The sequence below is a fragment of the Rhamphochromis sp. 'chilingali' genome, assembly GCF_963969265.1.
Source record: "Rhamphochromis sp. 'chilingali' genome assembly, chromosome: 10".
Lineage (NCBI taxonomy): Eukaryota > Metazoa > Chordata > Actinopteri > Cichliformes > Cichlidae > Rhamphochromis > Rhamphochromis sp. 'chilingali'.
In genome coordinates, this window is record NC_137937.1 from 28717940 (window position 1) to 28732311 (window position 14372).

A 14372-nucleotide genomic window follows, 5' to 3' on the forward strand; every position below is an offset into this window, starting at 1 on the left:
TTTCAGACATTAATGGCTCCATCTATAAGTCATCTCCTGACATCTTTTGCACTCGCCACACTGTCACCTCTGTGCCTCATTATTTCAACTTTTCAATTCAAGTCAGTTTTATTTTTATATTGTATTTATAGCACCAATTCATAACAACAGTCAGCTCATGGTTCTTCTGTGTGTATTTACTCTGGTAGTCCTGGCCAAGTTCATGCTGCACCCAGTCAGAGCTGTAAAAATGTATCTCACCCAGTATTCGTCAGGCACCTTTTCATGTTCATTAGCAAAGTTTAATCTTGCAGCAATGTGCTGAACAGCAAGCCAGGACATTTTTTTTTCTTGGACTCTCTCCACAGAGGTTGTTATGCAATGTTCTTCATACTGAATGAGCTGTCACAAAAACTCAAGATTTCAATTGGTAAGCCTTATGCTAAGTACGAAGCGCTTCCTGTCTGTTTTATGAAGCTAGATTCTTCACATCATGCACCGTCTTTGGCATTATTTCAGGAGGAAGCTCACAGCAGCCTAATTAGTTGTACTGTGACTCATTCTCATTACTTCTACAAGTATATAAAAACTGATATTTTTAGTTATTGTTTTTACTATTTCTTCTTTTAAAAGTATAAAATCTTGAAATAATTATTTTTTGTTTTACTTTCGCTGGTAATTTATTTCAGTGTGAACCCATGTAAATCCATGATGCACTTATGCATCGTGATAGAAACATCAAAGTATAAAAGGAAGAGAAAAACTAAACATGGGACCATTCTGATTCTTTTATAAAAACCTTTTCTTTAGTTAGTATAACTGGAAGTCACAGGTGTATTCTCTTTATTTCTACTTTTGGGACTGAAGTTTCAGTTTAGTTTCTCTAAAGTATGTTTTATCCTCTGTAAAGGGAAATACCCTAGTTGTCAGCTTAGAAATATTGTGATTCTGAAAAGGTGATACAGTCCTGAATTATTTGAAGTTTAAGTGCTCTTGCACAGAGCTTGACTCATTTCTCATCATCCTGCGGGTATTTCTTAATCTTTACACAGCTACCCATTACAGTAAAAAGGGCAAACTGTATGGTATCACAATGTAAAAAAAAAAAAAAAAAACTACCATTTTTATGATGAGATGACAATTTTAAGTGATACCAAGTGTTGCTTCTGTTATATTTGTATATTTTTCCTGCAATTTATTCTTTTCAGACAGCATTTGTAATTTATATCGGAGTTAACTAACGTACTTTAATGTAAACTTATTCTCTCTTTTAAGGTATAGTAATAAGATAAAAAAAAAACTTGTTAGAGAGTAAAATGTTTTTCGGCTGGAGCAGTTTTATCTGGTACAGATAGAAATCTTGTCGGACTGCATTAAATGGCAGACACAAATCTAAGAAGTCGTCACATTTGTAGACTGTCTGTTGTCACGATCTTGTTAAAAGGCTTCTGTTGCCTTAAAATAGGTCAGTGGACCAGAGGGATCCAGTGCTGTGTAAGAATAGAAATCAGTTAGTGACAGTTCAGATAGTTATCCTAATTAGACGGTTATCCAGATTTCTGACATGCTAGTTTCCTCCTGGTTAAGCAGTTGTCTTGGATCCCGCTGCATTCTTTCATGTCTTCAGAGATGTCATTTTTTAAAATTGTAATATATTTTTCTCCCTATTCTCCAGAGCACTGTCCCAGAGAGTCTCCCCTCCACCTAGCTGTTCGATGGGGTATGTGTCGACTTGCAGAGCTGTTGCTTTGCCAGCCTGGGGGTTTGATGGCTGTCAATCTGCCAAACGAAAATGGAGTCACGCCGCTGCAGCTGGCACAGACAGCAGGCAACACTGAACTGTTGGAGCTGCTCTCCAAGTAAGATTATAAACTTTAACGAGGTGCTTCCAGGAGAGACTCTGACAAATGAATGACTGTTTTGATAAAACATTGTGTATTCAGGGTAGAAGTTTCCTGTGCTCCTGTCAGGGCTCTGTGTGCAGGCGGATGGAGAGGAGGATCCAAATGCGAGACTCTGAGACTGAATTGAAACTGAGAACCTTAGCTTTATTGCTGGTGATAAAATTCTGAGGGTACGACGCGACACAGAGCATGGGAAAACACAGGGCTTATATACACAGGGTAGTAATGAGGGAATGGGCAACAGGAGGGAAACAAAGCTGGGAGAGATCAGGGCTAACGAGACAGGGGGGAACAAAGCTGCACACACTAACCTAAGACAACGACTTCCACAATAAAACAGGAAACACTACTAAAAGACACGGACAGAAAATAATACATGAAACCACAATTCCTAAAACATGGATAACAGAAACATGAAACTCTAATAATAAACATCATCATCATCACAACAAGAGAATGAGAAAACAAAACACCAAGATAACTGAAACACAAAGTACCAGAGAAACATGAAGAATAATCCATGATGCCAAAGTAAACGAAAACATAATGAACTCAATTGCTGGGTCCAACGGACCCAGAACCATGACAGCTCCACATTAAGGGAAAACTTTCCTTCAACTATATACACAACCCAGTTTTATGTTTGCTATTATCCTATCCATCCATTTCTAAATTTCCAAAATACTGTGATTATATTGAAGTGATGAAGTGCATTTTGTTATTATATGTCACCTGTTTGTGTTACCTGAAAACTCCACCTCTAACTGGATCCACACCCTTACAGGTTAATTTATTTTGCCTACAAGACCAGATCATATGCACTTAATGACAGTAAATGTGATATGCAATATGTTAAAGAAGTTTGGGAAAATAGTAAAAACAGTATTCGAAATATCAACCCTAATGCCTAATATTTTTTTCTGTTGTTTTGCAGCCCACCCAATCCACTAGCTACACCTCCCGCTGGTCTTTCCCAGGTGTGGGCAGACAGATCTCGCCTGCTTAGGTTCTGTCATGACATGGGGAACCTGACTCTGACTGTCAGACAAAACCTGAGGTGGAGCTCGGAGGAGAGCCGACATGCTGACATCCTGCTTCTCAGAGAGCGACTGAGAGATGAGGACTTCCTCAGAGGGGTGAGCAGAACAATATTATGATGGTCGTAAAGATTGTAAAGGTGATATTTGTAAACACAAGAATAAATTAGAAAAAGGTAGTTGATTACAATTATATAAAAGCAAAACAAAAAAAATTACAGATTAAGCTTTTGTTGAGGATGTTTTTTTTTTTTTTTGTTCAAGGTTCTTAAAGGTACTATTAAATTAAGGTTAGGTAGCAGGTGTGCAACTAACTAAACAGAAAAATCAAAACCCATAAATACAATACTTTCTCAGTTTACCGAATCTTTTGATTTAAATGCTGCTTTTTCTCCTACAGATCAAAGCACTAAGGAGGGAGCGGGTGGAGACGATCTTAGGGAAGGAAGAACTAGTGGATGATCCTGCAGACAGTGGTATCATACACATTCAATCTGTCTGATTTGTGGGATTTGGAGGCCTGATTAAACTAAACCATGCAGTCTTAGCTCTCCTCTTTCATGTTGAGATGATTTGCTATTTTTCACTGTATTGAATCTACACACTGTGGTGTCATGCAGACTTCAGTAGAAATTGACTGCCCTCATCTGGGCTTTGTGGGTACTGCAAAGATATGGCAAAAAACAAGTCAACTGTATGAAGGTGGTGGTTTGTCATTTCTTTGCTGAATAGATGATCAATCGTTAGTCAGTTATCAGGGAAATAATTAAAAACAATAACAACAGTCTACTTCAAAACTTTCTGCTTAAAAGTATTTCTCATCAAACATAATCATTTAAAAAACAAGGTAGTTGAAGATATTTTGTTTATAAAATAAAATGTGGGAAGTTTTGGGCAAGTCTGCTTAATCATTCCTTCCAGTGGTAGATTTGGATAAAGAGTAGAGGATGGATTTACTACTTCATCAAGCAGATGTAAAGGAAGCTCAGTAAAATAAAGAGTCCTTCAAATCTGATGTAGGCCTTGTTTTTAAATGTGGATATTTAAGGATATTTAAATAGATGAATAAAAACTTTGACCTGTTCCTGGTGCTACAGGAAAACTCAGCATGGCATAAAAATTCTTATAAAAATTCCCTACATGAGGCCTGTGGACATTAAGTAGGGAATTTTAAAGCAGTTTACCCACTAGTATTTGGCATATTCCACTGAGATCCCAAGCCACATCACTAGTGTGATTGACAGTATCTTTGACAGTATCTGAGCTAGTTTTGTTTTTATTTTTGAAATATTTCATCCTTCTCTTTTTTGTCCCTCTGTCTTTGTCTCTCAAGCTCTGGCACTACTTTTTCTCTTCTCTCTGAAACTCTGTTCCAGCCTATCTATCTTTTATGGGCCACTTCTGCTACATATCCTGCCTTCATTTTTCAACATCACCCAAGGCCACTAATCAAACCACCCAAACACTAATTTCCATGTATTTCTGCCTTGTTACTGGTAAGCCATCATACACCGTGCCCTTTGATCTAGGATGAACATGGTAATTAAATGAAAATGGAGATCAAGGCCACACAGTAAAAATAAATAAATCCCCCAGGTTTATGAAAAGAAAACAAAAACCTGCGTTTACGTGGGATCATTAAAAACTGGCAAGCATCTGTGCTTACTTGTGTTTCTTTTGAAGTTTGATGGCTGTGTCTGAAAATGTTGTCTTTTTTTTCAGCACTGTATCCTGACATAAATGGAGAAAACTCTGCCGTTGAAGAGAATGTAAGTATTTAACGCACGGCAGTAAAACATTTTTATAAGGATTCACATGCGTACAAGTCTATGGATTACAATATGATCCGAATATTCTTGACAAATTCCGTGCAACAAGAGGCGTTCCTTCCAATTTTCCTGAATATGTTATTACAGGTGGCATTTTAAACACACTTATTCACTTTCCATGAACATCTGTACCAGCTAGTGGCAAGCACTGCTACAATAACTGTGGAGCATTGTCTGCTTCTCAATGCTCCACAGTTGTTGTTTGTTTTTTTTCACTCTTATTGTCAAGGTGCTGGATTTGGCACCTTGCACACACCACTGAATAGCTGACTTTGTGAGCGGTCAAGTGTGTGTTTCGTGTTTTGAGAGGTGTGGTGTGTGCACATGATTCTTGTCATCCAGTAGGAACAGTTTAATGTGTTACAGATGGTTAACTAATTGATCTGTCTCACACACCTAGGCACTCGCCAAACACTGGTGTTTTTTTACTTAGTTCTACTCGTTTTTTTCGGTTTTTGTGGTATGCTGGAAATGTGCATGCTGTTTCGTTAAAGGTTCCCAGTTTCTACTCCGAAGTATACGAGGAGCCGCTGATGTTCTGTCTGAATGAGGAGGACGAAGAAGACGAGCCTTCACAGTCTGACTCTGGTAAGATTTTCTTTCAAAGTAATTTTGTTTTTTTAGAAGTCCGTTTTTAGCTGTGGTTTTAATTGTAGAGTTTGTGGTACATCAACTTTTGTGCAGACGGGAATCGATCACTGTTGTTTTAGGTGCTGTTATGTTCATAGGAAGTTATCCAAGTAGCTTCAAATTATTGAGTGAGTTCAAACTGCAGGAAACATTTCCTTTCCTGAACAGAACTTGGAACTCTAACCATCATCTATGGCTGCTGACTGTCCCCGCTGACTATAGGATCACATTTCAGGCCCCTGGCTTGTCTTGCCCCCCTCTCCCTGAAGTTTTTTTTAGTCGTGTCACTCTGTGTTTACAGTTATTGTTGAACCGAGCAGGATTTTTTTCTTTTTTCTTTTTTAATGAACACTTCATCCTGAGTCATCCTGCTTCTGCCAGTAGTGACAGGAGACCAGAAACAAACCAAGCCAATTCCTGACTAAATGGCTGAAGGTGGCTTCACTCTGATGTACTCCTGGATTGCAAGAGGAAGGATTTGAGAGTGGGAACATCCTGTGGGTTAATAATTGGCTGGTATTACTGCAGACCAGACTGATGCCTCAGTGTAAGAATGCTGTGGTGACAAGCCGAGGCTTCAGACTTTATAACACTTGGCACTGAACATCTGTAATCTTAGCATCCTGTGGTGAGTGTAGTTTTTTATGCTAAATGGTTAAGCCATTTTGTCCTCTGTGTGCATGTTTCTCTGTGTTTGTTAGCTGAGTGGAAGCTCTTCATCATTTTCGTGTAGCCTGTGATGTCTGCCTCCCTCTGCCCTCTTTTGACCCCTTAAATCACCTTCTGTGGCTCAGATCAAATAATATTGGTCACTTGAATGATGTTTTGCACAAGTTTCCCCTCAGTGGGTTATGTTTGAATGAACACAGCTCAGACTGGAAATGACTCAGGTTTCATACATGCCATTCTTCTGGGATAAAGGTGCTCATTTGACCCTTAAAGAATTTAAATTCTTCAGTAAACATTCCAGGCCTGTCAGGTATCGTGAGTGGCTAGAAGGTTTTTACATTTTTTAGTGAAGTAGTGAAGCTTATATTGTGATTCTGGTCTGTTTGTTAACACTAACAATATGGCTGCATACGTTGAGCGAATGCGTCATCGAGTACACAGACAGAACTTGTGTATCCAGCGCTTCAGCTAGGGATGAGGAATTTTGAATGTAGCTGTCATCTTTCCCCTATCTTCTTGATGTCATCTTTCCTGTCTCCATTTCAGATTACTGTAACTTATTTGACATGACTGTATGTACATAGAAAACTTTTTTTTTTTTTTTAAGGTTTTACTCTTTTCAAGATTCATATGATAATTTGGATTTTTTTGAGAGGGATAAAGGACTGTTTGTCTTCTTCAGTCACACATTCTCCCATCTCTGCCTTCCTAATGCCCCCGATATTTAAATACCCCACCCAAAACACACTCTTGCACCCAAATGCCTACATACAGACAAATACACATACCATTCCCCATCACATCCTTCCAGGTCAGCATTTTAATGTGAGTTTAGCGAACAAATAGCAAAGGCCACTTCATCCCGAGGAGCGCTGCTCTCCTCCACAGTTGAGGAGAGGGAAGAAGTTTCTGTGTGCGTGTGTGTTCACTTGTGTATTTGATTGGAAGAATTCAGTAGGGAAGAGTGCTCTGAGTGGGACAGGGGTATAGGGAAGTAAAAAGGGGGTGTTTGTGGTTGAATGGGGGTTGCCAGGGCTTTGCTGAATGCAGTTTTCCAGCAGCTTGTTGAGATCTCCAGGGAAAGGAGAGCAGAGGAGTGTTAAAGCAGTGTGTGTTTATGTGTGTGTGTGTGTAATAGGGGGGAAACTGTGAGAGAAAGGGATTTATGATATGGATAGTTTGGCAGGGTGTCAACAAACGATAAGTGCAGCACCAGGAGCGCAGAGAAGAGTCTGCGACCCCGACTGTGGGATCTAATTGGAGAATGGAAAAAAGGATTAAACCTCACACAGACCCCACAAAGGCAGCATTAATGTTCACTAGCCCGGTGCCAACACCCTCCATCACCCCTCCCCATGCACATACACAGAAACTTTCTATAGTCACAGTGTACCTCTTTTTCTACTCTTCGCGTATATTCTGCCTGCAAAACCCATCTCATCTCCTTTTTCTCTCTCTGTTTTTCACATTCCTTCATTTATGTGCATTTGTAAACCCATGCTTGACCTCTTTTCACAGTGCCATTGTCCAGTTTGTCTTGTAAATCCTCTTTACCATCCTTTTTGCTGATCTTCACTTGTATCTGTGCTGATGCAATTGGAGCACTGTACTCCTGCAGTTTGGCAAGAGGAGGAAACATGGATGAAGAAAACAGCAGCAGCTCTCTGTGCTGTCTCCATGGAGAAGCTGCTAACCTGGCAGTCCCTCCTCCCCTCTCAGCTGGGCTTTGACATGCTAAAATATAGAGAACGAGAGAATGGAGTGATTGAGAAGGACTCTCTTCAGATGGCATTAGGCATATTTGGGATGAATTGCCAGTGCTTTTAACTGGGTAGTGTTCAGCTATGCAGCCTGGTATCTCTCCGAGACAGTTATGGACTCACAGGGTTAATGATTTCTATCATGTCTGAGACTCACTTTCAATAAGCAGTCTGGCTTCATGTTTCTCTTCGCTGCCGGTTCTAAAGTCATTCCTATATTTGACTGTTTCTCTCCCTTCCTCAGTCCCTCCTTTCAGCTGTCAATACCCTCCTCCCTCTGTTGCTGTCAGCATGTGTATATCTCGCTCCCTCTTTCTCATGACCGTGTGTGGTATATGAGCAAAGAAGGCAGAGACTGACTTAGTTACCTAAAAGTTTGCTCAGATGTAAGAAGAGCAGACAGAGAGGAAACTCAAAAAGAAAGAGTTCAGCCCCGGCTCTGCTGGACAGTTGGTTGAGAGCTGTGGAGGGGGAAGGGGAGTAGTTTAGGGGGAGGGGTGGTTGGGGGAGACAGAGGGGAACATGCTGGCTCACTCCTGAAGTGTCAGAGTGTCTGCAGCAGGGCTCCGGGAAAAAAAAGGAGAGTGAGTGCTACAGCTAGTCCGCAGTCTGTTCAGCCATGTGGGAATAGACGTAACTGCTCATTTATTCATCACACACATCGAACTGTTCGGATGAAGATTTTCTATAAGATCGTAACTCATGGACTCTGATTCCGACTGCCCTTTCAACTACTCCTGGCCTTCTTTTCCCAAGATGAGGATGCGCCGGAAGATGGGGAAAAAAGGTAACGCAGCATTAAAAACCATATTTAAAAGTAGTTTTGCTATTCTGTCGCTTTGACAGGTATAGTTCTGCGAGTGTCCACAAATCTTAATTCACTTTTCACTTCACTGTCATTGACGTCCTTAAAACACATTTCTGACATGTTGATGTCTGCAGTGTTTGACAGACACAAAAAAGATTTGGAAAAACATGTGGAATCATTTTTAAGTGAAAAATGTTAACTTTTTAAACACAGGCAGCTCTTCTGGCAAACTCAGGACTTAACTTCTAAATGCCCTGTTGGCAGGCATGTTTCACCATTCACTGTGGAACAATAAAGTTAAAATTAGACTTTTCCCATTACACACTCTTACTCACAGACATCCACTGCAGCACCGAGTCTGTCAGAGAGAGCTAACTGCATGTTTACCAGTGATGTAACCTGATACCTGACAGTATGTTGGGGAATGTCAGATGTCCACTCGAGGCTGATTGAGTGGTTTGGGGCTTTCGCCATCTTCAAACTGTTGTGTGCATCTAAACCCTGCTGAGAAGTCGTGGCCTCATGTGACTGCTAGGTTGCAGTGCAAATGGGAGGCCCACTGTTTAATATGTGCGGTCATATCCCTAGCCTCAGGGAACTGCACTTGATAGCTCTAATTGGTTGTTTAGGTGTCAGTGAAAGAGTGACTGTGATTGAATTGAGTATTGGTTTATTATCAGGCACGGAACCAAAATCTGGTTAATACTTCATCCTGGCATAAAAATTTGTTATTTCATTGTTAGTCATGGGAGAGTTAAATTAAATGCTAAAAATAGTGCATGATTAAACCAGAGTGGTTAAACAGTCCGTTGCTTATGTACAAGTGATTCTGTGTTTGTTGGGAGAAGCGAGAAAGAGAGAGGGAGTTAGGATCAGAGAGACAGACACGGGGAAAGATTATGTTACTGCCACGGCTGTGTCATGGCTCAGCTCCAGTTGTCTTTTCCTCATCTTTCACCATAAACCTCTGCAAGATTATCTATGTTATTGCTTTGTAATTGTGATTGACACAGGCTAGCTTTATACACACTGCTGGCCCATGCTCTCTCAATGAGGAACAGAAACGGTGGCACTGCATCAACTTTTTGAACTGAACTGCTTCTACTCGATTTCGACTTTCTTTTTTTTCTGGTCTAACAATACACCTGCAAAGTGAAATGTGATTTCAGGTGCGCACAGACAGACGTTTATTTCTTTGCTCTGAGAGTTGCACGGCTCGTTCTGGCTTCACCTTTTCCTGTAAATACAATGGGCCTGTGATGCTTGGATTGGGATGTTTGACCACAGGTGTCATAACTCAGAGTGGTTTTGTGGATGTTGGTGGACAATTGTTCTAATGATTTAAAAGTCCCGAACACTAAAGTTAAATAAATGCCTCCCCTATTTTTATAAGGTAATAAGACCTCCTGTTGTGATTCTTTGAGACTTGGCTTGTTATTTTACTTTCAGCTCTCATCAAAGTGACAGCTGTTTAGTGTGGTCCTTGTAAAGCAAGTTACATCATAAAAGAAGGAACAGCATGAACAAATAATCCATTTATAATTATAATAAGCAAGCCTAGGTGTTTATACGATTAATCATTGTTATTGTATGTTTATCTTGAATTTTATGTTTTGCCCTACAGCTTCTAAAAGGAGTGAACCTTGAGAAAGAAGCCTTGTGGCTGCGCTGCCTCCCCCTCCTCTTCATCCTGCCTACCTCGGTCTCCCTCTCCCAGGGGTGTGCATGGGTTGAAGGGTCACTCTCTGTGTTTAACTGCCCTGGTCTGGAAACCTGGCACTGACTGCTGTCTTTGTCTGTTTTGCTATAGAGTCTCTCTCGGTCTCTGTTTTTCTCGCTGCTGCTACTTTAGGCATTGCTACTGTATACGGTTGCTTCTCACTAAGGGACATGCTCTGAATATCACATCACTTCAGCTTTACTTTTAGCGAGCAGAAATCCTACATAAATAGATCCGCATACTGCTCTGCTTTTCTTTAAAAAAACAATCCCCTTTCAAGTCACAGCTGATTGACTGCTTACTCTGCCTCGGGAATAAAGACAGCTTTTCCAGCAGGACGAATTACTTTTTGCTTTTGTAACTTGTTGGCAATATGAACACCCTGCTTCTGTTATTCCCCCAGTTAACTAATGTTAAACACAGATCACACTGCCCGACAGTAATGTTCACTGAGCCAGAATTTATGGGTCAGAGGTGTGTGAATGATTGAGGCCACAGCAGCCAGCTGTGGCTTTGGACCCTGCCCAGAGCCTGAACTATTAGGTCTGTCTGTCAAGTCCCTAAAGTAGGTTTATATGAAATTATATCTGCTTTCAAACAGCAGTTTGACCCACATCCAGAATCTAACCCCATTCTGTGGATTTGATGTTGGACTAAAACGAATCCTTTTCTACATAGCAGAAAGTTTTATGTGACTTTGCGCAGGTACAGTGAATTTGGTTTGAGGTTCATATACAGTATAATCTCTTCAGGTGAAACTAAGAGAATCCAGACATTTTTAACAATGGAGAATCAGGTTGTAAAAATGTAAGAATTTCGCTGAGAGATATAAAAACTTTGGCTGTCCTGGAGTGATGTGCAGTCGTCTCTGTATATGCTGCAGTACTTAAACTTCGGTTAATTCGTTTATGTTTAACATGGATGTAATGGGAATCATCTGGTGTCCTCATCAGTGTTAGCTCAGCTCCCTCTTGCCTCTCATATTTATCTAACTTGCAGCATATAGGAAGCACAGCCAGTTTCTTCTTTGATTTATTCACTGTTACAGTTGCTGAATGCCTTTTTTATTATTATTCTGCAGTGCTGGCAGCTTGGACACAATGGATAAACTATTGATTTACTTTAAAAGAAGAATGTTGAGTCTTGCTTTAATAACTGCTTGATGAGCTGAGATTTAAAACAGCAGTGCCAAAGACACTGTTGGAGGCAAAGCTCGGTCACGGCAAGGTGAGAATGTCATTATTAGCTTAATAATGTAACTGTGTTAATGAGACCTCCTCTTCTGGTTACTACGACCAGAAATGCACCAGCTGCTGGTGTGATTAGATTTTTCTGTTGAATCTTCAGCTTAATGTAAATTCCTCTACAAGTTTTCTTTCTTCAGACTGATGACTTTTTTTCTTTTGTTAACAAGTAATGTAATGTAATGGTGGTAGTTTCGCAGTTCAAGTAATCATAAATTGACTTACTTTGGCGATTAACCAATCATTTTACTGTACGTCCCATTTTCACTTTGATGCTTTGAAATCAAAAAAGGCAATCGCTGAAACATTTGTGCTCTTTTTGTCCTGTTCCTGCTACTTGTGCACATGTGTAGTTCACCTAGCGAGATGGCATAGAAAAGAGAAACCTTCACTTTGAGGAAGTTAACAGAAAGTAAAACAATAATCTTGTAGCTTGTTAAGCATTTTACTTTTAAAAGTAATATTACCTAACACTGGCAGAAACACACATTTTGCTGATGGTTATCTAGTAGCAGTAAAAAAAACTATATTAAAAAAAGTAAAGTCAGTGTACCTGGTTAGTGTTTAATAGAGATTTTTTATGAGCAGTCAGAATTCGCAAGTAAGTTTGAAAATAATTGTTACTGTGGTTATTTTTCACATTAAAAGCAGCAGCTGACTATTCAGTCTCACCTGATTTCTAGCTGTTTTATAGCTTTTGAGCATTTTTATCTGATGCTAACCATTTTATATACATTTTTTTTGTGTGTAAAAAAATTATGATTTTATGACCTATGTGTTTATTTTGCTGCCAGTATCATTTTAAGTTGCATTTTAATAGTACTCTATAAATAATGACTATTTTATTGTTGTTGTTATTAGTAAAGAACTAGTTTGTATAGAGCATTTAAACTTTCTTAAAAGATAATATGCCCATTAGTGTCTTACCAAAGGTTTATTGTTATGTGTAGTATTACTGGTAACTTTTACCTTCTTTGTTTATGTGAATCGGTTATTTTCAAACCTGAAATACTTCATAAGAAACTGAGTTGTGGAGAGTGTGTGTGCTTTATACAGAGCAACATCCCAGAGGGAGCTTTGCGTGTTTTGAGAGCAGGAGTGTTTTTCCCCGTTTAACAGTAAAACCAGGCTGCTGCTCACAGTGGCTCTTCTGTGTTGAAAGGATTCCTCTCAATGCTACTGTGTGCTCACCAGGAGTTATTTCCACTCACCCACTGCATCGAAGGCAGGGTGGAGAAGAAACAAGCCTACAGATGTGTACTCTCGACTCCGTGCACGCCCTTTCACGCGTGTGTGCAAAGAGCCATTCAGATAGAGGCACACACACACACACACACATGCACACACTCATACACACACAAACGCATATAGAGACTCTTAGTCCTGAACAATGACAAGCAACTGCCCAGGATGTCTATGTCACTTCCCGTGTTTGTGAGAAGTTATTTGGTGTTGCTGTGGAAACTAAATGTAATATTGAAAAATCCCGGCTCTCTGTGCATTCTTCTCTCTCTGTAGAGAAAAGCCAGTCCATAAGGGAGAGCCAGGCCTCGTCTCCAACACTGGCTGCAGCTGCCAGACTGTCAGCGATGATACACGGCAAAGACCAAGTGTATGCCAACGCCATGCTGGTGGATCAGGTGAGTTGCTCAAGTTTTTCTATACAGTGTCATTAGGTAAAATGCAGTTTACGACAGGGATATAATTTAGAACAGCGCATGAACAACAGACTTTGCTCATAAGATGTGAATCGTTTCACTGGATGAGCTGCAAATCATCTGGTGGAACAGTTTGGGGTCTCATTGCATTCTCACTTTTCTTTTCCAGGTGGACGATGCTGACATTAAATACCGCTCTCCAGGGGAAGAGGAGGTCAGCCCTGCATCTCATGCTGACAGCTCCAGCTGGGATTCGTTCTCTGTGACTCCCCCTAATTCAGGGAACTGCTCCCAGAGCCGGTGCCTATCGTCACCCCACAACAGGCTGAGGGGAATCCAAGGTTCTGGCCTGGAGAACCACAGAGAGCAGTCCCCTCTTGTCTCCCCCCCCTGTCCTTTCGCTTCCTCCCCATCTTTTCCTTCCTCGCCCCTGGCTTCCGCCCTCCGTTTGTTTGAGGAAGCACACAAGCGTCAGCCGCAGACAGGCTTGCCACGCTCTCCTTCTTTGAGTCGTAGAGGATGCAGCTTCACAGAGGCAAGCCGAGGCCTGAGGTAGGACACAATTGCAGTTATTCTTGAAAAGGTTTAGACTATTTCTTCTATTGAGATTATGTTAAAGATCACTCTGACCCACTTCAGAATCAGATCAGAATCAGAATCAGAAAGGGTTTTATTGCCAAATGTTGGGCAGGTTTACAACATTAGGAAATTGCTGCAGTGCTTCAGTGCAGACATACTGTCATAAATTACGCTAAAATAGACATGAAAATAAAAATAAGAATAGGAATTAAAAGTGCTAAGTAGATAGATATATACATGAGTGCAGGTGGTGATCAGTGCCAAACATGGAATGATGCAGTGAACACAGCATAGGGTCATGTGTTAGTGGTGGGAACAGTCATACGGTTATTGTTCATGTGTCCAACAGCAGAGGGGAAGAAACTGTTCTTATGGCGAGAGGTTCTGGTGCGAATAGACCGGAGCCTCCTACCTGAAGGGAGCAGGTCAAACAGACTGTGTGTTGTGAAGTGTGTTGTGGGGTTTTGTTGACTTGGATGATAAGCAGTCTTCCATTTAATCCATACAAAGACAGCAGACTCCAGTTTGCTTGGAATTTCAGCAAGATAATTTTTT

General features: G+C 40.6%; 1 protein-coding gene across 6 annotated transcripts in view; it reads left to right on the plus strand.

Moving 5' to 3' along the window:
* Positions 1-14372, plus strand: part of LOC308403597 (rho guanine nucleotide exchange factor 28-like) — a 46713-nt gene that overhangs the window by 9285 nt on the left and 23056 nt on the right. For 5 of the 6 annotated variants that reach the window (XM_080893154.1, XM_080893155.1, XM_080893157.1 and 2 more), the window contains exons 5-11: positions 1655-1838; positions 2818-3019; positions 3321-3396; positions 4643-4689; positions 5244-5337; positions 13099-13220; positions 13408-13790. In XM_080893154.1, the coding sequence (XP_080749280.1) occupies positions 1655-1838; positions 2818-3019; positions 3321-3396; positions 4643-4689; positions 5244-5337; positions 13099-13220; positions 13408-13790 (1108 nt within the window). Of the gene's footprint in view, positions 1-1654; positions 1839-2817; positions 3020-3320; positions 3397-4642; positions 4690-5243; positions 5338-8318; positions 8596-13098; positions 13221-13407; positions 13791-14372 lie in introns of those variants that run through there. The other variant, XM_080893159.1, reaches the window with a different exon arrangement.